The sequence below is a fragment of the Rhipicephalus microplus genome, chromosome 5, assembly GCF_043290135.1.
Source record: "Rhipicephalus microplus isolate Deutch F79 chromosome 5, USDA_Rmic, whole genome shotgun sequence".
Lineage (NCBI taxonomy): Eukaryota > Metazoa > Arthropoda > Arachnida > Ixodida > Ixodidae > Rhipicephalus > Rhipicephalus microplus.
The window spans coordinates 198880740-198903981 of NC_134704.1; the positions used below are offsets into that span (position 1 = coordinate 198880740).

Consider the following 23242-nt stretch of genomic DNA (forward strand, 5'->3'; position numbering starts at 1 on the left):
AGTTCAACATCGGGCCTGCCTCGTTCTAACGTGTAATTCACACTTTTAGCAGGACCAGGGATGGCACATACGGATATGTCACGAATAACTCGACCACAATTCGTGTCTCGTGTTGCGCATGATTGCTTTTTCGGTGTTGAAAATAACATAAATGTTAATTCTGAAACGCACAAATGGAAACAAAATAAGCGCCCAAGCGCAGCTCTGCCTTGAATTCAAGGCAATTATCTAAAGAGCACAGGAGCAGAATAGATAAGGTATGTGACCCTACGGCAGACCTTTAATTTTTTTTAAGCCATGATTAGCTTGCATGCGCTGTTCTAATCATGACTGGAGCCCGAAACTAAAACAGTTCACTTCCAATAACGTTTCTTAAAATTTCTGACGATCGGGTCATGTCCCGGACCCGGTACTCCACTCAAACCGAAATGAATCGGCGCCAGGGAAACTGAACCGGCAACCAGAACAATGATAACCCGACCTTCAAAAAGGCGAAAACCAATCAATTGTCTAGTGTTGCACTAACCGCAACTGCAAACAAGCCTGTCCTGCCGTGTTGAGTCCCCTCATCTACGTGTTACAATGCTAAATCTACGCGCAGAGCAAAACATTAAGAAGCAATCGAGACATTCTTACATTTAGGTCTCTTGATGTCCGCACAGCATACCTCCCGTTGACAACAGCTAAGGACCTCTCAACAGCTTAATATTCAACAGCCTAATATGACAAGACAGCGCACGCCACCACAGAACAGGGAGACGCCGCGCACAGCATACAGCCACAGAACAGCACACAGCGAACCAAGTCTAGGTGGTGTTGAGCGAACGCGCTGCCAAACAGAGAGGGAGGGAGAGAGAGAAAAAAAAAGGAAATGGTGGCTACGTCATCGCGGCGAGGCCCCGCCCTGCACGGATTTGTTGTGACACGGCCGGGCTAGAGAGAGAGCTGCGCGCGCTGTCATACGGCCTTCGCAAGAGGCCTAGTTCCTGCCTGCGGCCGCTGCTAGGAGCTGGCGCTGCGGGCCAACCATGCGAACGCGCTCGTCTTTTACTTCGCGCGCGGGCTCTGCTCTGTTTTTCTTTATTTTTCACTACAATCACCGCTACTGGCACTCGCAGAAGGAGAGTTAAAAGGGGCCAGCTAGAAAGAACCAAACGAAGACTCCGTGCCCATCACCGAATAATGGTTTCTGATCTTCAGCTGATTATTTGTTTCTATTGCTACACGCACCAGCCATACGTGACTTTGATATATGGTCTCAAAGTGACCATGAGTCATTTTGCAATTTCTCTAAAAAATTTATGAAATAATTACGAAAGTTGACAGAACGTGCAATCATCCTAAATTATTAGTGTATCGTGAATAAATTACAAGCCTTGGCGTTTTTCTATTGTGTGGTTTAATTTTTGTGTACTTTTTGGTCTTTAATGCTGCCCTCCCTGCCCCTTCCCCCTTTTCTGAACTGAAATATTAAGTACTCCGCTGTCGTGGGTGCGCGCCATCAGATGCAACAAACAGAATTGCTGCAAAATTTTGCTCTCAGCGCAGCGCGATTAAATCGCCTTGGATAGTTCCAATGTTTCGCTTTTATATGCAGATTGAAGTACTTAGCGGCATACTCTAATTGTCATAGGTTGTCATCAACCTATCAAATGTCATCAAAGGCACCACGCAAACTGGAAACGAGTTTATTTGGAGAGAACCAATGAGATATTACTGTAATATGCACAACAGCACAGGAGCTTGTCAGAAGCTAGCAAGTAAACATTCAGTAATTACCCCTAAAGAGTTGATTGATTGATATGTGGTGTTTAACGTCCCAAAACTACCGTATAATTATGAGAGACGCCGTAGTGGAGGGCTCCGGAAATTTCGACCGCCTGGGTTTCTTTAACGTGCACCCAAATCTTAGCACACGGGCCTACAATATCTCCGCCTCCATCGGAAATGCAGCCGCCACAGCCGGGATTCAAACCCGCGACCTGTGGATCAGCAGCCGAGTACCTTAGCCACTAGACCACTGCGGCGGGGACCCCTAAAAAGTTTGCAATGCATAGAAGTAAACAAGAAAAAGAGCAATTGCACCATTTGAACACATAAATAATGGTGTTTCCCAGTTCGAGCCCCAGAAAAAAATCATCTTCAGCGTGACAAAACAGTCTTGCACAAAAGAAACGTTGTTCGAGCTGGAGAAGCTTCACAGTCAGAAGTGCTTCCTCTACGGCTTATGTGTATAGTTCATGCGCTTTTCATTGTCGTCGGTGACTCGAGTGGAGTGATTCACTAAAGGTATCCTGAATAATTTGTCAGCAATCAAACTTGTGGACCGTCTTCGGTAACTATTGTCAACACTTTCATGGTAATTCAGCAGAGGGACGTCCAGATGCGGTTTTACGAGCAGCTGCAGAACTTCGAGAACATGCGTGCGTGGCAGGTGTTTGCTATTTTCTCGAATAATGTGACGATCCCGTTTCCGCTTAGTTGGTTTGCGAGGGGGCAAAGATTGTCTTACGCTGGTTCTTTCCGGGGCTTCTTCGCACTTGGCGCAAAGTATGCGGGATGATCTTCAAAGACAGTTGGCACGGCTCCGGGAAGCAGCTTTCTTATCCTGCTGTCAGGAGCGTAATCGATCTGACGGAAGTGCCTGCTGCATACGACAATTGATGGCGACTTGTCGTTTATTACGAGGTTCTGCCTTGAAATGTTCCGCTGCTACTTTGGGCACAGTTCTTGATCCACAGGGAACTGGTGGAACGAAACCTTCGGCGTTTTCCCGGCACGTGATTTGTAGTATAGGACACAACAGAACATCATCACGGCACCGGTCGAGGCATATACACTGAATTCACTTTACCATGTTGAACAAGGTGCAGCGCACTGCGATGCATTTCTGAAAACTCACGCCTTCAGCCTCCCTCAGACCGAAAAAAAGTAAGACAATGTGATTGCTGTTAACTTACAGAAGCACATACGCTGCGAAAACAGCCCGCACGCGCATAGAAAGCAGCCTGCAAATGCAAGCGCGCAAATGCCAGGCAAGGGTTGGCTCGCGCAGCCCCCGTGCGGAGAGTGGTGCAACTGTGCGTCGAGACTCCTCCGTTTTGTTTTCGCCGCCGCTGCGGAGGTCGTATGAAAGCGTGCGCCGCTCCCTCTCTAGCCCGGCCGTGGTTGTGAGAACAGTCGCAGAGGGGGGCGCTGCAAGCGCTCGATGGTGACGGACGCACTCCACATCGCCTCCGCAGATTTTATGCTATTTCTGCGGACATCCACCTTGGTACCCCTGAAACTTGGATTTATCGTCACCCCCAAGTTCTCCGCTTCGCCTAGACAACACCTTCGTCCAGGTGAGTCCAGTTTTGACAACTTGAGAGACGTCCTTCACTCCGGGCTGCAACGCCGCCTCGCTAAGGGCTCTCAGCCCGGCGATGGCGGCCGCTAACGTGGTTACGGGCTATGATCCTACCTCAAGCCAAATGCTGTCCATGGAGATTTCATCCTCCGAAAACACTATGCCATCAGAAGATGAATACCTCGACGACATGGTGAGACTGTGGCAACGCAAGCAAGCGAAATCGAAGTCTGCGTCTCAACAACAACGAGACGCCACGGCGGGCCACCATTCCCCAGCCTTGAAAGAAACGCCGGCGCGCCATCCCTCCGGTGGTGTGCCTACCTCTGCTCCGTCCTCGCAGCCAGCGAAGCAACGCAAGTGGCGTCCGCGTCAAACTCCTCGCCTCTCTCGCGACGACTACATCGTAGTAGTGAAACCTCGCGTTCCCTGCGAGCTAGGCACATTTGTCCCGGCCGATCGCGCGGGCGACGCCATCCGCAGCTACCTCGGCGACCAGACTACCACGCAAATTCAAGTGTGGCCAATCTGGGAACAGAACATCTTGGTCTGTAACACCACCATTTTGCCTATGGCACAGCGACTCCTCGGAGACTTCCAGCTGCAAGTGGGGGATCAGCAGCTGCCCGTTCGAGGCCACGCCAAGGCACCAGGGGATACATGCAAGGGCGTCATCAATGTAAACCCTGCTGAAAGCCCGGAGAAGATAAAGTCTGAACTGTATTGGCCTTAAGGTACTATCCTTGCGGTCCGCAAACTCGGAGATTCCGCGGCGGCGGTGGTGACTTTCGAGGGCACGAAGTCACCCCGCTTCCTCTTCTACCACTGCGTGGCGACGTATATCCGCGCCTACAAGAAAACGGTCCCTGTATGCACCAAGTGCGGTACCATCGGTCATCGACCACCTCAGTGTCCTCACGCCACTCCAACCCAGTGTGCCAAATGTGGAACCCCCGCACCTGCAGGTCTCAATGCCCACGACTGCCACCCCAACTGCCTCCTCTGCCACGGCGCCCATCAGACTGGGACCAGTGGCTGCACGGCAAAATACCGAAAATATCGGAAACGCAAGCAGCCCTCAACATCTCCTCGAGGGACCACCTCATGTTCGTCACAGCCAGACAGCAGCACAAACCTGCATCATTCGGCTCCACCACTCCACGCCGACTCTCAAGCATTCCCACCGCTCGAAGCACCAGCGGCGGTACCTCAGGTGAGCAGTTGGGCAGGGAAAGCTGCTTCTAAGCCTCTCTCACCCCCTTTTGTCGATCCTCCTTCTCCCGAACTTGCGGCCCTTCGCCAGCAAGTTCCGGCACTTCAAAAGCGAAATTCTCTTTTAACTAAACAACTCGAACTCTTAAATAAGCGACTTCAACCCCAACAACAGTGTACTGCAAGGCCATCCGGTATTGCCTCCTCTGTCCAGGCGGCTACGCCAGCTACGTCCAAGCTTAGTCCTCGCGCTAACTCCACTCCCATTAAACCGCCGGTTCAAGCAGCCATGTGTACTCCAGCACTCGGAACCGGTGCCACATCTACTCCAGAAGCTCTTGAGGCTCCTGGGGCACCTCAGGTTCTCTTGCCCGCTAACCAAACTCTCCCTAGCGAAGAGCACACCCCGCGCGTAGAGGAACGCCTCACGCGCGTCGAAGCTTCGATTAATCACCTCCTCACCAGCTTCTCGGTCCAACGCATAGTAGTAGAGGTTACCCAGGCTATTCAAGCCTGGGCAATCACCCAGTTTCAACCCAAGGCATCGCGTTCCCGCTCCTGCTCGGTGAGCAGTGAGGGTACAGCTCCACGGCGTCGTCGTAAGGTGGCTACCACCACCCCGCCGTCGGACAATCCGGCCTCCGTGCCCCTCCCTGCCTCTGAGGATTCCGAGCGGGACATGGAGGACCAAATATAAAACCTAGGACAGTCACGATGGCTACCAATCGTACGTCCCGTTCAAACATTGCGTCTAAATTCGAGATCATACAGTGGAACCCTTGAGGCTTCGGGAACAGGCGAAAGCGTTCACATCTTTCCCTTTTCCTCAGCTCACTTGGCTCTCAGCCGGCCGTCTTGGCGCTCCAAGAATCTGGCCCTGCTCCATCCCTTTCTGGATACTGCTCCTATGTAGGCGGCACCACCACATGCCTCCTCGTGCATAAAGCTTACACGGCGATACAGATCGACCTCGATCTGGATCTTCCTTATGACTACTGCATGATATCAGTGCTGTCTCAGCGGAGGGGCCAACCATCAATACATATCTTAAACGTGTACTGTCCCCCTCGCCTTGCGAGGGCTTCGTTTGCGCATCTCTTCCATCGGGCACTGCGTATAGCGGCCCGACAACCACTGGTGATTGTCGGGGACTTTAATGCCGCAGCCCTCACTGGGGTTACCACTACGAGAAGGCCCGGGGCAGAGAGCTCAAGGAGCTCATTTCCTCGCTGAGTCTGACGCTTCTTACCGATCCGGCACAACCCACACGTTCCGGCCACTCGGTCACGCGAGACACATGCCCCGACCTCTCCCTCACCCGTCACATCCGCGATGCTACATGGGAAAATTTAGGCGAAAACCTAGGCAGCGATCACTTTTTACTCCGCATTTCGTTCACACCGCGGCAGAAAATGAGCCAACACTGGGGCCAAGCCCGTCTCGCCGATTGGACTCAGTTCAGAATGCAACTATTCCCCGCCAGCCTCTCCTCGACCAAATATGCAGCGTGGGTATCATACGCTCTTCATATGAAACAAGCGAACACTCGCACCCTTGGAACCTCTAATTTGACTCCTGCAATCGATCCACACCTCCTACATCTTTGGCACGCTCGCCGCGGGCTCATAAGGCGCTGGAAACGCAACAAACTTAATCGGAAACTTCGCGCTCGCATTGAGGCGCTCACTGCAGAGGCGGCCGCATACTCCGCACAACTTTCCGATGCTAACTGGGCAGACACCTGTTCGAAGGCTGCAAACCATATGAGCTCTAAAAGTGCGTGGCGACTCTTTAGAAGCCTTCTCGATCCCTCCACCACCAGGGGAGAAACGCAACGCCAGCTCCACCGTGTCCTGCATGCCTTTCAGGACACTACGGATGAACTCGCGCGAGAACTTTGTGACCGCTACATCTGCCGCACAATTGATCCCGCAGGCCCAGCATATACGTATTCCGGCGCCCCTAACACCGACCTCGACGCCCCATACACGCTTTCTGATTTACGATTTGCACTCACGAAAATGCGACGGGGCACGGCCCCTGGACGCGACGGAATCACAGTATCGCTCCTGGCAAATCTTCCCGACCAAGCACACCTCTCGCTACTCCAGCTTATAAATTCGATATGGGACGGTTCTCCGCTTCCAACGGAATGGACCACATCGGTCGTGACATTCATTCCCAAATCGGCAAAGTCCGTTAGTATTGAGGCACTGAGACTCATCTCACTTACGTCTTGCGCAGGCAAACTCATGGAAACCATGGTTCGCGAACGCCTTTCCGCCTACTTGGAGGCCAGGAGCACCTTTGCCGACACGATGTTTGGCTTTCGCCCGCATCTGGCGGCGCAGGACGTCATGCTCCAGCTTCAACACGATATCATAGAGCCGACTACTATGCGCCATAACGATAAAGCCGTGCTCGCTCTCGATCTCCGCGGGGCGTTCGACAACGTCAAACACAGCCCTATACTCACTAGCCTGTCTACCACAAACTGCGGGCAGAAGACTTTCAACTACATTCGCGCCTTTCTATCACATCGCACCGCCTTCATTCGCCTTAATTCTACCGAACACGGCCCGTACTTATTAGGCACGCGGGGTACACCTCAAGGGGCAGTCCTGTCTCCTCTGCTTTTTAACCTGGCGATGATGAACCTCCCCTCTCTTCTAAGCGAGGACGAGGGAATACAACACGCACTATATGCGGACGATATCACAATCTGGACCAACACCGGCTCCTTAGCGCAAATCGAAGAACGCCTGCAAAAGGCTGCCCTTCTGGTGGACACCTACGCAGGTTCATGCGGCCTGGAGTGCTCTCCAGCTAAATAAGCTCTTCTTTCAGTCTCTCCGCTAACGCCACCTCAAATTTTTCTTCCGTCCGGGCCCGTCCCGTCAGTGCAAAATATTCGGGTTCTTGGCCTTCACCTCACATCGTCCTTGGATCCAAAGGGCACAAAAGCAGGCCTCAGACGCACCAGCGAACAGGTGAGCCGCATGATACGGCGAGTTTCTACCAAGCGCGGCGGCCTCCGCGGGTCTCAGTCCCTCCGATTGGCCCACGCGTTTGTGACCAGTCGCGTCCTCTACGCCTTGCCTTACCTTCGCCTGCGTCGTCGACACGAGCACCAGCTGGACGTCCTTCTTCGTTCAGTATACAAACGCGCTCTGGACCTACCTATTGCAACTTCCAACAGCCGATTCACGGCTCTGGGGGTACACAACACCTTTGCAGATATGCGCGAAGCTCATCGCGTTAACCAAATCAATCGACTGTCGCAGGCTCCTTCAGGGCACCGTCTTCTACACAGACTTGGCCTTAACCCGATATCTGACCAAGACCCTCTGCAGCCGGTACCAGAGCTCTGGCGTCAAAAGCTATGGGTGGAACATCTACCCCGTAATATGAACCCTGACCTCCATCCTGGCCGTAGACTAGCACGCGCCGCGGCCCTTCATACGCGACACTCCGATCGTCCTGGTGTTTTCTACGTGGACGTCCCGGGTCCCTCCCCCTCGGCTCACTTCACGGCTGCCGTGATTACAGAGGGAAAACACGTAGATGGCCTCTCCTTTCGAGCAGACACAGTAACGCACGCTGAAGAGGTTGCCATAGCTTTGGCCGCCTCTCACCCTGCCTCACGCACCATCCTGACGGACTCGCGCTCGGCCTGTTCTCAGTACCTTCAGGGTTCCATTGCTCCGCTGGCGGCTAGCCTACTACAGGCAGCCTCTTGGCGCTTTAACCCTCATCCCATTCGTATAGTGTGGACCCCAGGCCACTCGGGCCTGCCCGGCAACGAGGCGGCAAATGCCGCTGCCCGCGCTTCTCCTGTCCGGGCCGTTGCCCCTCCATGTCCCGAGACAGAATCTGGCAATACCAACCTGACGCGCTTTCGCGAAATTTTGGCTTATTACCGGGCTTCGCGCCGCCTCTACCCGGACCCCGCACGCGGTTTGGAGAAAGTGGATGAACGACTGCTACGCCGCCTGCAGACGAACACCTTTATCAGTCCGGCGGTCGCCAGGCACTTTTTGCCGGAAATCAATGGCACCTGCTCGACCTGTCATGTGCTCGCCGACACATATCACGTCGTAGCATCGTGCCCAGTTAATCCCGTCCCTTTCTCATCCCCTTTTCCTATCGCAACTAGAGAGGCTTGGGAGGAGCACCTCCTTGGCTGCTCTACCTTGGCTGCACAACGCTCCTTGGTGGAGCGCGCACGGGCAGCTTCCAGCTCCACTGGCGTCCCGGAATAGGGTCTTGCCACTCTAGCACGCCGATGGGCCACGTCGGCACTCTCTAGTAGACTTTTTCTGAAATAAATGTTTTTTACCACCACCTACCACCACCAGTCGCAGAAAAAAAAAGGAAATGGTGGCTACGTCATCGCGGCGAGGCCCCGCCCTGCACGGATTTGTTGTGAGAATAGTCGCACCCTTTCACCATCGCTAGTTGTGGCGCTGCGGCCCAGCCCTCGCCAGTTGAGCTACAGCACGGCTGGAGTAGAGGACAGGCGCGCGCTCTCTTGCCGCTCTTCTAACTCTGCCCTGGCTGTGAGTTTACAAAGGCGAGCGGATAGAACCCCCCACAATGCACCGCGGCTCAGCGCTCTTGGAGGCTATGCATTTCCGGCAGCCGAACTGTATCATCGCGCTGTCGCCTCCCCGCAGTTTCGCATGGCGGCGCCAAAGGCTGCTGCGGCAGCTAGCAGGGGTCACGGAAGGAAGCCCTGCCAAGGCATATGGCCCTGCAATCGGATGCTCGCGAAGTAATCGTGTGCGGCTCGTCTGATCGAATGCGCTGCGCTGAGTTAGATACTCGTGAACAAAGCGTGTGCCCCCACCTCTCACTGCCGAAAACCGCGCCATTCAGGACGCAGTGAAGCCGAGTCGCCAATACGCCTGTTGCCCAAGTGCTCTGAAGGAAGCCCTGCGCCGAGTAGGATACTCGCGAAAGAAGCGTGTGCGCCCCCTCCCACTGAACGAACGCCCTACGCCGAGTTCTATACTCATGAAGAAAGCATGTGCCCCACCTTTCACTGCCGAGTCGCAAAGTCGCGCCGTTCAGGATGCATTGAAGCCGAGTCGACTGATAACGCCTGATACACCTAGGCCTGCTGCGAAAAACACCACACCGGAGATTACTGCACTCCACATGGTGAGTTTTTGTTGATTCTCAGCATGCTGTTATTGAAAGCGCGTTTGTGATACTGTCGTTTTAAATAAGGCTACGAACTGTGCTCGGGCAGCAAGGACAGAAATGTAGTGGTGATACATGCGTGCGATCGTAAAATCCTTGAAAGCCTGCGCGCAAACTTTGTCGTGCGTCATTACCACACTGTCGAAGCTAAAAGGAAAGCATGCAGCCTCAAGAAATTGTCTTTAGTCGAACTAATTTAAGACAAGAGAATTAAACTTATTGGAGAGCTCTTCGCGGATGTTTTTTTTTTATTTCATGGCTTCACTGCAATACGGCCCCGTGTTCAGGTGAAGGCAAGTTAGACTCGCAGTTATCCTCGCCCGTTTGTGGTTGTCGCTTTTTTTTTCGCCCCCTGTGTATTATGTGATCTGAAAATAATCTGCCACCCTTCTCTATGAAACTGTCGAGTGCACCCCATGCGGCTCTACTCTGCATGATGTCTCGTTTGAGAGGCTTCTTCAATAAAAGAATGGGCAAGGTTCCTTTTGGCGTTGCATAAGTGGTTGCCAGGCTGGAAGGGTGGTTGTTGCCAGACTGCCGCTAAATTTGGCGAAAATTTTTTTTGTAGTTGTGGTTTTTTTGTAAGAGTTTGGTGCTATCCGCGGTGCATTTTGCGAGTGCATGAGTGACGCTGGCCCTTTTAATTAACGGAATGAACCGAGCCTAGCAGAAGTCGAGCGCGGCGCTGCCATGTAATTAAGAGGCCGTTTTAATTCTGTTTTAATTAACGGAATGGACCGCGCATTAGAGAATTCGTTTTATTTACGGAATGAACCGCGCCTAGCAGAAGTCGAGCGTGGGGCTGCCGTGCAATTAAGAGGCCGTTTTAATTAACGGAATGAACCGCGCCTAGCAGAAGTCGAGCGCGGCGCTGCTGCGCAATTAAGAGGCCGTTTTAATAACGGAATGAACCGTCCATTACAGAAGTCGAGGCGCGTAGGCTGGTTAATTAGGGTATGTCGGATATGCTACAGCTATGTACGCCTGGACTCGCGAAATGCACCGCGGATAGCACCAAACTCTTACAAAGAAGCCACAACTACAGGAGAAAAATTTTCTGCCAAATTTAACGACAGTCTGGCAACAGCCACCCCAAAGTCTGGCAACAAACTTATGCAACCCCAAAAAGAACCTTGCCAAAGAATGTATTAGGGCGAAGCTTACTAAAATCACAGCTGCCAACTGTTGTAACCACTATACCCATGCAAAAATAAATATGCAATACATGAGATAACAATTTATTAACATGAAAACTGTCCCATGAAAGAACACTGAAGGTATTTACAGGAGAATGGCACAACAAAGATAACACTTTATGCATCAAGCATAGACGTTCGTGAATGTATACATTGGTGAGTTCATGTATGAACAGTCATGGTAATAACTTTGAAAAGCAAAATGAACTCTGCTTGCTGTGCAACCTGAAGGAAAAATGAGAAGGGAGACAGGAAAGAACGTACTCTTTCCTGTCCCCCTTCTCGCTTTTCCTTCAGCTTGCACTGCAAGCACAGTTTTCAAGTATGAAAACAACTAGTCTGCAAAGAAGTATTGATTCAAAAAGCACAAAGTCTTTGTTGGAATTTTAGTGGGAGCGGCATGGCAGGCACGTATATTAAATGGACACTGTCGACACGATGCTGTCATGCCAATATGTGTAAAGTGCACAGATGAAGCATGGTGCATACACAGGCAATATCAATTGGACTTTCTGTTGACTAGAAAGCACTATACTGCACTTAGGCTCAGCCATCTCGAGACTAGAGTAGGGCTCTGTTGTTTTGAGCTAAAATTGAAAATGCAAGTGGCACATCGATACTAAAAATGTGGGCTCGGTATTTGGCCATCATATAATGGTGCATTGGATGATGTGGTGTTCACAGAAAAGCATACTATTGCTGACAGCACAGGTAGTTTGCCGGGTTAACGCATAAGTGTGCATTGCAGGGAACTTGGTGGTGACAAGTGGTGTTCTGGTACAGTTTTATACATTGAGTGATGTGGGCCGACAGCACTGAGGACCAACCCACCACATCTAGTGGCGACCTGCAAGTTACGGCATAGAAATCCCGGCCGCGGTGGCAGTCTCGATGCAGCACATTGGAATAAAAGAAAAAGGATGAGTGCACTATACAATGGGACGGCGTGTCATAACACAAAATAGCTCAATCGGCCGCTATCAAGCAAGGTATCAAATAAGAATAAACAGCAAACAACAAAAAGGAGAGAGTGAAATAAAAGAAACCATGCCAAGTTGTCAATACACTGTAATATTGCTAATTAGACGAGTCGGAGCAAGAAAAGTATGGTTAAAGTCTAGAAACGCGCGCGACTACACTTACTGGAAGCTGATAGCAGTTTCTTGAGGTGCCTTCTGGGAAAATCTCATAGAGTACTTCACCCGAAATAGAACCATTACCCAAAAACCTTCTCTGAAAATATGTATCTGCCCCAGCGGGTGTTTAATAAATGGTATTGTTACTGGTAGATGACAGAAAACAGGTATATTTACAATATTTACAGTCACAGTAATGCGGGTAAAAACAGCTAAGATAGCGAGAGCAGGCACCTCCTAGTCCTTCACTTTTTCGTCCTCTCTATGTGAGCGGCACATAACGTTACCCTCCTGCGGTGAAGGCACCGACTCGGTGCAGTCAGAGAAAGACGGTATAGTGGTGGTTATTATACATGTGCGTTGCGGCAGCCCGGTGTATGACATGGCTTCAGACGTACAACGTAAACGATGTTGGTACGGGGTTGAGTCGACGAGGACAAAGACAATTCAATTTCTTATGTCACGTCGGTCACTTGGCGGTGCACAGGGTACAGTTCGGAGGGCAGGAACAGTAGCTTTGTAAAAATCCCAATACAGCGTGCTGGAGACCACAGCACAGGAATCCTGCAGGAAAGTGGGTGTTTATATGACTGCTCTCGTAACGAAATTCTTGGCCCGTTTGCGAGTCAGTTAGCCGAACGCACACAAGTTGACGTGCATGGTCAACATGGGCTATAGCTTATTGAGCGTATTTAGTGGGTGGGCATGTTGGAGGAGGCATCATTGGTGTCCATAGGCAACATTGGATTTCAGCCAAATAAAATAAAGGCGAACAGCCAGCTGCCTCGTGTTACGACGTATATGTTGCACAAGACTAAGACATCTTGTATGTAAACCATGTACGGCTGCGTTGAGGTTCGGGCACGGCAAGAGAGTTCTTTATGTTGGCGTGCAACGGGCTTTCCGAAAAGGTTTTTTTATTTTTTGAAGCACATCAAATGAAGCACAAGCCAAAAAAAACGAGCAAACCTTTTTGGAAGAACGTGTAATAGGGAAGTTGATGACGGCGCGTATTTTTGCTGGATCAGCTCGTTTACTTGCAGCGTCAACAAGATGGCCAAGCACGGTGATCTCCAGGTGCCAAAAGCAGCATTTTGAAGAGTTGAGTTGAAGATCAGCAATGTGAAAGACTTGAAATATAGCCGACAAGTTTTGCAGGTGACTGTTGGATGTAGGGAGAAAACGACAATATCGTCCAGGCAGCAGAGGCATGTGGACCACTTGAAACCCCTCAGTAGAGATTCCATCACACGCTCAAAATGTTGCTGGCGCATTACACAACCTAAAGGGCATGACTTGACTCCCAATCATTTTCATCGGCAGCTATTTGCCAACAGCCCAAACGAAGGTCGATAAAAGAAAAGTACCGTGCACCAGAAGGGAATCAATGGTGTCATCTATTTGTACCAATGGGTAGAAGTATTTTTTTATTTTGTTGATGTGCCGGTGAAATGCCGGTAGTCGACGCAGAACTGCCAGGTGTTGTCTTTGTTTTTTACAAATACCACGGGCGACGCTCAAGGGCTCGAAAATGGCTTCATGATGTCCTTAGCGAATATTTCGTCAACTTCTGTTTGAATGACGCTGCGCTCGGTCGTTGAGACATGCTAAGGGTGTCGATGAATGGGTGCTGCATCTGCGTTGTCAATTCGATGCCTCACTAGATATGTTTGTCCAAAATCAAAAAGCAAAACCACAAGTCGCGGTATGACTCTAAGAAAAGGCGTAGGTCCTGGCTTCTTGAAGGGTCAGGGGCAATCATGTTTTCGAATGTGTCATCAGGTGTCGAGCCAGCAGCAGGGCTGCCTGGAGGCGACTGTGGGGCATCAATGGCCAGAGCAACAGGGTTGTTTGCGTCTAAAGGTGATATTGTGCCTAGCGTGATACCTTCAGGAAGAAGTTCTGTGCAGCATTTAAAGTTCAGGACAGGTCTGCAAAAGTTGTTTGCAGAAACAGTCACAAAAGAGTGAGGCAAAACTAATCTTCGCGTCAGTAGAACGCCCAAGGAGCAACGTCCAGAACAGCAAAGAAAACTGAGGTGTTGTGGTCATCGAAGCTCACATGCGCAAAGCACATTCAAAGGACGGTAGGTGTACGGCTATTGGCTAAACGAACAACAGGGGATGAGGCGGGTGTAACGACATTACGAAGACGACGAGAAAGGTGAGCACTCATGAATGAAGATTGGGCCCTTGTGTGGATGAGCGCTTAAACAGACATGCCCTCTACATCTACATCCATAAGCTTTTGTCGAGATGCCAGAGTTAACAGAGGATTTCCGAGTCAATCAGTCAATGCAGCATCACCTTCCGAGAGCTGCACTGGTCTGTTTTCCCGAGGAGGGACGGCGAGGGAAAGCCACGGGACATAAGTAACCGAGAAAGTCGTTGGGTCTGGGGAGACAGCGACGGGTCGTAATGTGGGATCGATGTTCGGGCATTAGTGTTCAGTGGATTGCCGTGCAAAGGGGAGGATGAAGTGTCGTCTGGACGGTATGGTGCACGAGGAGACGATGGCCGACGATAGCGACAATAGAGGGAAATGTGACCAGTGCCATTGCAGTTGAAGCATATCGACCCGTCATCTCACGTGTGCCTCTGGTTCGAACCATGCTACCTGGAATAAGTCTGTTGTGGCTGGTAGTATGGAGCAGGGCTGACATAAAACGACTTTAGGCACATACAGGCTGGATGCCTGCATTCGCCAGTTCATCGCGCACGGCGGCCTGGATTAATGACACTGTTGGGCGGGCCTCCTCGTGAGAATGAGTCTGGGGAGCAGATGGAGTTGCTGCCTCGATCTTACGCCACACGAGATGCAGGAAGTTTTTGGTACTGGGCGGCGGCTGGATCTAGACGTCTTTGCATGACGACGTGGCAGCAGTGTTAGGAAGCTGGACGAATTGCTGCGTGACATGACGGCTTTTTGCTTCTTTGAACTTTCAGTACTCCCTGATAATGTTGTAAATGGTCAAGCAGTCTTTGTACACGAGCAAGTGAAGGGCGTCGTGAGCGATGCCTTCATTAATGTGGTTGACTTTGTTGGCTTCGGCCATTTGGCTATCAACTTGCCGGCACAAGGCTAAGACATCTTGTATGTAAAACATGTGCAGCTCCTTTGAGGTTTGGGCACGGCACGAGAGTTCTTTCTCTTGGCGTGCAATGGGCTTTCCAAAAAGCTGTCATTTTTTTGTTAACATACGTCTTTTTTTGTTACGTAAGTTTACATCCTCCTCGTGTGTGTCGAACCACACACTGGCACTACCCCTGAGATAGTACCTGACGTTTGCAACCAGCGATTGGTCTTGCTGCTGCACTCTTAGTTGGCCAGCCACTTCTCCACGTGGCCGTTATCAGTCCCGCAGAAGGGGCCTGGGTCTCGAAGGTGGGTCACGACAACGTGACTGGGTGCATTCGGCATAGCGGGGGCTGGATCAGCAGAATTGCCTGCTGGAGTGATGGACTGTCCAAGAATACGCCCGCTGCGAAGTTCCGTTGTGTGCTCCTGATGTGCCCAGCGCCTCCACCAAAGTTCTTACGGAGAGATGACAGAAAACGAGTGTATTTACAATATTCACAGTAACAGTACTGCGGGTAGAAACAGCCACGATGGCTAGGACAGGCACCACCTAGTCTTCTCACTTCTTCGTTTTCTAGGTAAGCGGCACATAACAATACTGTCAGTGTCGTGGTTTTGGGACATTAACCCCCCCACCCCTCAAAAAAACGCAATTGAAGACCTCATAACTCCTGACGGTAAGGCGAAACAAAAGTCACTCATAGTGTAATATCACAATGTTACTGCACAACATTGATGAGTATCTGATTGTGACTTGTAAGGGCCACACTTGGTGGATCCAAGGGACTAGTGGGATTACTGGGCACCATTCTTTAACATCAGCTTCGACAAGGCTGTATGCATGATACTGAGGTAGTAGTGCAGAGCCAAATGCTTCTGCCCGTGGCTAAGGTAACCAATTGTAAGGTTATGATATTACAGCTAATGCGAGGGGTCGTTCTCGCTTTGGTTCAATGAAAGATGAAGCATCAAGTGCAGTGGTGGCGATGAGCTGCTCCTTCGCTTAGATTTAGGTGCACTTTAAAGAATCCCAAATGGCCTAATTTGATCTGAAGTCACCCACTGTGGGCCCCGTCGCGGTGGTCTAGTGGCTAAAATACTAGGCTGCTGACCCGCAGGCCATGGAATCTAATCCCGGCTGCGGTGACTACATTTCCGATGGAGGCGGAAATGGTGTAGGCCAGTGTGCCCAGATTTGGGAGCCCGTTACAGAACCCCAGGTGGTCGAAAAAAGAGACGCCGTAGCCCTCCACTACGGCGTCTCTCATAATCATATGGTGATTTTGGGACACTAAACCCCACATATCATCAGTCGCCCACTGCGGTGTGCTTCACAATCATATCATCGTTTCGACACATAAAACCCTAGAAATTATGTTTGAAACTAGTTGGCTCTGTACCTAGAACTGTCGTGCACCCAGTTAGTGGGAGGCAGCTGCCATTCAGTGCAGCCTTGCACCAGGCACACTTTTTTCTATGTTGTGGCTAAAAGAATGGGGCCTCTTCTTTGCTCTCTTGGCAGCTGGCTCAACTGCTGGGCGCCCTGTAGGGACCCTCTTGGACCCCCTTGTAAGCCCTGGCCTACGCCTAGCACTGCTGGTCGGTTGCACCCTTATGTGACGGGCCCGGCGACGTCTTGCTGCAGCGGTAGCCTTGAGTGCCAGCATCAGTCCCGTCCCATCGCTGCTGTTCTGAACACGAGCAAGCTCCTCTCCAAGGCCCTCCACGATATCGAGGTAAGCTGGATTGTGTGCATTCATAGAATGCACACGCCGCAACTGGAATTCCAGGAACTCATATGCATGTTCTTGTGCCTGCACCAAAAGTGGTGAAAGAAATATACTTCACGTGTACAGCACACCAACAAGAACTCCCCAATTATTTTGCTCCTCTCTAACTGCAGACAACTGCTCGGGAATAAAGTTCAAGCTGAGGAGTCAGTTTAGGTTAAGTTTTTCCTGTCACCTGTTTTGACTATTCTGCTAGTGGAAGTGCTGCTAATACCAACAATTGGTGACCTGTAGTCCCAAACATGGAACAATACGACACCAGTAGTGTTGAAATCTTGAAATCGCCCTCAGAATGATGACATCTATCAATATGAAATTGTAAATTCGTTAGTGTGGTAGAACACAGTAATAAGCTTACAGGAATAAAAGAAGCCTTGACTACTGTTCAGTAGCATTCCCTATGTTTAATTGAAAAGTATTTCAGGGCCCTTTCAAGGGGCTTGTCTTACCTGGGTAAGTTGGGCTGCATCAGGCACCGACGGTACAGATGCGACATGTGTGGCCTCATGCGTGCTGGTGCCTTGCATTGGTTGGAGTTCATCTGGCTCCTCCTGCTGGGCACTGGTACCTTCTGTGGTTCTGGCACTACTGCTGGGCTCCTCCTCTTGGAAGGGTTCGAAAAATATCCTGGGGGGACACTTCTCGCCCAGGGCCAGCTGTCCCAGTTGTTAGCGGTGGTCAGTACTAAGTGCTGGAGCATTTGGAAACAGTCCTCCGTACTTTCTTTTTCTGCACTGAAGCCTGGTGCTTACAAAATGCACCTTGTTTACCAATGAGACACGTGCATAATCCTATGTCGGCATAGACTTCATAACTGGAGCTGGGGTGGGTGGCACTAGGCACAATGTACTGTCCCTGGCCCACCACTTGGATGGCCTCGGCTGCGTCTTTCGGCATTCTCGACAGCAGCCGCTTGTACAGCAGTTGATGGGCTGCAACAGGTCTGTAGGCGTGGCGGAGGATACGGCTTTCAAAGTATTTCTCCCACACCAGAGCCACCGAGTCTGCGAGTGCGACTGCGTTAAATGCTTCGACTCTGTTCAGTATAATGTCTTTGAGCACGCGTATGGTTGCCTCCTCAAAATTGTTGGTGTTGTGGCCCTTTGTCAACACGTCCAAACAGTAGAGCTGCACCCACTCTTCTAGTCGGCGCAAGAATGTCCGAACTCTAGACACGGAGGCCTCGTGTTGTAGGGCCTTCACTTCGGCAGTGGCAGCTTCAAGTTTTTCTGCTGTGTCTGCATACATGACCTGCAGATAGCAGGAAATTTTTCAATGAGGTGCTCGTATTTGCATATTTTCACTTTTTTTAAACTGCACCATAATGCAGATTCATTAGCCTGCTTTACTGTCTGCATTGAAGTCACTTTGTGATCTGCACATGCTTGCCCCAGTTCAAAGGGCTAGTAAACAACCCAAAGGACCAAAAATCAAAAATATGTGCACCTTTGCTCCGTGAACGTGCTGCCTCAAGAATTTTGCGAATGCTTTATTAAGGAATTCACAGGGGTTAGAACATTGGTTTCAGCTGGTTTCAAATTTTTGCGCGGTGTCACCACCCTTCTCTTTCAAAGGGAGGAAAAAGCGTAGCATGCCATCGTGACTGGTTTAACCCAATCGATGAGCTGCGTGCTTCGTCAAGTCGCCGATCGGCGAATTTGTGTGAGGAATGAAATGAGGATTGGTCAGGTGTAAGAAAGGAGCACGGGAATTGTTTTTCGAAATGGAGGCCGTGCACGGTGCGCAGCACTATAATCTGGAAATTGATTGCCACGGTCTGCTCTACGAATTGCCAAGCGGTGGTTCATAAAAGTTGATGCTGCTGACATTTTCTATACGTTTGTGTGAATAGGGAATTTAAGGTTCAAAGTGAATTCGAAGCGAATAGTGATTTTGGTTGAATAATTTCTAATTGAATTGTAATAGTATATATATTGCATATTGTAAACAAAAAGGGGGATATTTGTCATGGCCAAACAAACTTGCACAGATCTTTAAAAATTGAAACAGGGCCTATGCAAAGGCCTTTTTTTTTCATGAAAGGAAGTGGCTGCAACTTTGAATTGTAGCAGCATTGGACTTTTGGTACAGTCCAAGTAATAGCCAGTAAAATATGCTGCGTTTATTTTTTTTTTACTTAGAGCGTATAAGTCTGTGTAACGAGCTTTTAAACTGAAAACAAAAAAAGCAGAATCGATGTCAGGGTAATTCTTTATTAAAATCTTGAAGTGGGGCTTTGCTGCAGTGCGAATTTCTCTTGTTTATGCGTTTTGACTGTTTAGCACCAATTCACTGCAGTGAAACCACTATTACATGTGGTCTAATGTGCTTGGGTAAGTGCTTTCATGGTTTAGTATCCCTCCACTGCCGTGAAACCACCTTTACAGAGTGTTACATGTGGACTAATATGCACCTATTCGCTCGTTTCGAATAATTCAAAATTTTCAACAATTTAACTTTGATTCAAAGCAAATTTGATTACTGCATTATTCGTTTGAATATTTGAAGTATTTGAATATTTGTACAAGCCTAATTTTATGGCATTTGAAATCATTTCAAACCACCAGACGTTTACTGATGTACTTTTTAAATGTGATTAAAATGGACACAAATGCTGTCAGCGTTGTCATCTGCAGATTAGGGCATCTTGTGCGGCATACACTCCAAATTATATCACGAGAAAGTGAAGGTAATTCATGAACTAGTCTTGCATGACAGCTGTGCTTTTTATACACCTATGCTGCAATGCCAGCGCCGCGCCATCATGTTGGAAACACGAAACGAATGCCAGAATAGCAGACCATTGTGAATTTGTTCGCTAAGTGCAGATGCAACAAATGCACCTCGTATCTTAGAGCTAGAGTTACAACTATATTGCAAAAAAACTTGTTAGCTCGAAGGCAGACATGAATCGTCTCCTCTGGTCTTTGTCGACAGAGTTGTGAGATGTCGTCAACCAGCGCCACTCCGCTTGTGCCACATGAAAATGGCACAAAAACTGCCTTGCTGACGGCCATGTCTGCTACAGGGCGGCCTTCTCAGCACTTTAATTGTCACTCATGGGTACCTGTGGGGCCTGGCAGACAATGCAATAAAGTTGAAAGCTGTCCATAGTTATAAAGGCATAGAAAAGTCGTGGATGTTGTGAGAACATTTTTCGTGGGTGAATCTAAAAATATAAATAGCCTTGGCTAATAATTTTCTATTGAATTTGAGTTCGCTATTTGCTTTTTAATAAATTATAGAGAGCAGTAACATTTATGGTAAGTTTCAAGGTTAAAGATGAGTGTAAGTTCGCATCTGTTACCAGTATTTTAAAAAGAGGAGAGAGTGTGGGCAATAGGTCGACGAACTCACTCATTGGCCAACTCACACGGACTCACTCAGACTCACATTATGAGTCTGAGTCTGGATAAGCAATAATTTTGTGAGTCGAAGTCCGAGAGAGTTTGTTTGAAGAAAATTTTAGTGAGTGTGAGTCCGAGCGGGTTTGGCTAAGCAAAATTTTGGAGAGTCTGAGTCTGAGTGAGTCTAAAGCGCAAACTATATTTCTTGAGTGAGTTCCACTTTTTTTTGCCGACTTGAGGTTCCACCTAGACATTTTCAGCATTACTCAGCCTTACCTAGATTCACATTTATACTCGCACCTATTCACAGGTATTCCAAAGCAGTGTTATTCATACACCATTTCAATATTCATTAATTAGATGTGTGAATTATACACGGGGGCGCCTTGACAGTCCGAACTAAGTCTTCCAGGGAATTTCTTGACTATTATATCTTATCATCTCCTCCAAGAAAAATAACTTTACTGGTTTGGAAGCACTCGGAACTCGTTTTCGAAGATGCTGTGTGAAGCGGCACCAAGAAGAGCACCGATTATGTCAGATATTGGTGTTAAAGAGCATTCACACCTCAATCAAAGAAGCTAATTCCAGGCTGATGAACTCATGAGTTGAATCAGTAGTACTCACTCAGACTGCGGTTCAGCCGTGAGTCTGAGGCTGAGTGTGTGCGCTTGAGTAATGTTTTGGTGAGTTTGACTCTGAGTGAGTCCGGCTTAAGAACCTTAAGAACAACGAACAACACCTTAACGAACAACAACCTTAAGAACAACGAATGATGATGTGCTGATGCAGGCCTTATTTCTGTTCGCTTAGTTAACACCGTTAAGCTAACACTGACCGATGACAAAATGATTATGCATACAGTTTATGAGGCACAAACTTCTTTGCAAAAAACACATCGTGTTAGTGGAGGCAGGTATGGTGCCTACACCAAAGTGTTGCGTCATCTGCTCAGCTGCATGCGCGGCTGCACCAAGCCGGGACTGTCAGTGTGGGAGGGGCGGGAAAATCGTGAACCAGCGCTGTACCTCTACTGCACCTTTAGAAATGAATGGCAGGGTTCAGAGGTCGTCAATGCTGCGCCCCTGAAACAAATGGCAAGGCGCAGAACATCGTGAACTGGTTCACGTGGTCCAGGCAAATTGAACAGACTGATATATTTCATGTATGAGCCTGAGTGAGTTCCACAAGTTATGCCGACCTATGGTGTGGGTACATGTTTTAGTTGGAGAAACGCTTACATAGCCAGAGTGCAATGCACAGAACAGGCACACTTCACCCACAATGATGGTGTCACATGGAAAAGATTAGATTTCATTAGAATTCATAGCCAAATGTATGATGATGATGATGAGAGCATGTAGGTGATTTCTATAAATTCCCACAAGAACCACAAAGACCCTTTCCTGTGGCTTAGTCTGTGCAGTAATATTTACTTTTGTTTTTGTCACAAATGATTTATTTCTGTCCTGGTACAACTTTTTTTCTTGGTCCAGCTTAATGGGGCTATTTGCTATTGTGCCATTACCTACACTATGCAAATTCAGAAATGTCTTCAAAACTAGTTACAGAAGTTCCATAGGAAACTGCAGGTTTTCCCGCTCACTTTAATTCAAGTGGCAGCTTAGATAATCTGCATGCCATTGAAATAATCTGAGCACCAACCTCTTTAATCCATGTGCCAAACATTTAATCCAAGCCCCAACATATTTAATCCAAGCGCCAACTCAATCAGGTCGCGTGCCAGTGATTTTAATCCAAGTGCCACCGTGTTTAATCCAATCGCCAATGGCTTCAATTCAGGTGCCAGTCAGTTTAATCCATGCACAAAAAGCACAATACGGGGCGTAAAAATGGCAGTGAATTTGAAATGCAGTTTCTACAATATAAAATACTATAGTCGGAAAGTAGAATAAATCATTATTATTAGTATTCGCTGCTAGTATTCGTGGAAACAAAAACCACTGCCCCGGTTCGCTTGAGCCATGTTTGGAGTGCTTATACTAAGCTATGTACAAGTTTGTAGATGAGTGCTTGGCCCAGATGTAGTCATTTTAATAGCAACGAAAAAAAAGAGCAAGAATATTTTGTGTTTGTCAACAAAGCTCATAATTAGATTTGTATAGCATTACATGTCTGGGCCAGGTCATGTAATGCGGCAGACATAATATTGTTATAGGAGTGCCGGGATGCATAACAAGATATGAAGAACTTGACTGTGGGCAGTGATGAGTCAGAAACAGGTACATGCTCAAAAAATCAGGGGGCCATCTCAGGGCAGAGCAAATTAGAAATCATTTAAGAGGCTTTCGTCCTGCAGGGCACATAAGACGTAAACTCGTGACCCTGATGTGGAAAACGGAAGTCATATTTTATGTTCATATTAGTTGTTATCTTTTTATTCAAACAGAATTATGTGTATTCGATGAACGCGTGTTTCAAGCAAACACGCTTCAGGAATACTAGCGTCGTCTTTTACATGAAAACAGGAGTATCTCCTTTGACGCTTTTATAAAAAACTTAATTCCACATGAACTGAAACAAATGCAACTTGAGTTTTAAATGGTTGTTTCTGATTTCAAGAATGAATGAATATTAAATCAAACTTTATTTATTTACCAGACAAAAACTGGAGGGTCGCCATGGCTACATGCCACGAGAAGGGCTTGACAAAGGCCCTGGTGACCATCTGTCTATCACCGTTATCACCGGGCTGAGCAGACGACTGCGAATGCCTCAGCGAATAAGTAGCCGAAAGCCGTCTGCTTAGCAGACGACACAAATCTATGCATATGCGATGGTGTACATGGTTAGCCAGAATAATGCAGTAGCGAGGAACCATAGACTAACATGGACTTTGTGAGCAAATACTTTTAGTACCCATAAATGCAATTAACACACACTTTTCTTTCTTGTTTTGAAGCTATGA

General features: G+C 48.7%; 1 protein-coding gene across 2 annotated transcripts in view; it reads left to right on the forward strand.

Moving 5' to 3' along the window:
* Positions 1 to 4320: 4320 nt before the first annotated feature.
* LOC142818087 (uncharacterized) overlaps positions 4321 to 23242 on the forward strand; it is a 35608-nt gene continuing 16686 nt past the window's right edge. The window contains exons 1-2 of one of the 2 annotated variants that reach the window (XM_075896367.1): positions 4321 to 4562; positions 16699 to 16912. In XM_075896367.1, the coding sequence (XP_075752482.1) occupies positions 4321 to 4562; positions 16699 to 16912 (456 nt within the window). Of the gene's footprint in view, positions 4563 to 16698; positions 20075 to 23242 lie in introns of those variants that run through there. The other variant, XM_075896366.1, reaches the window with a different exon arrangement.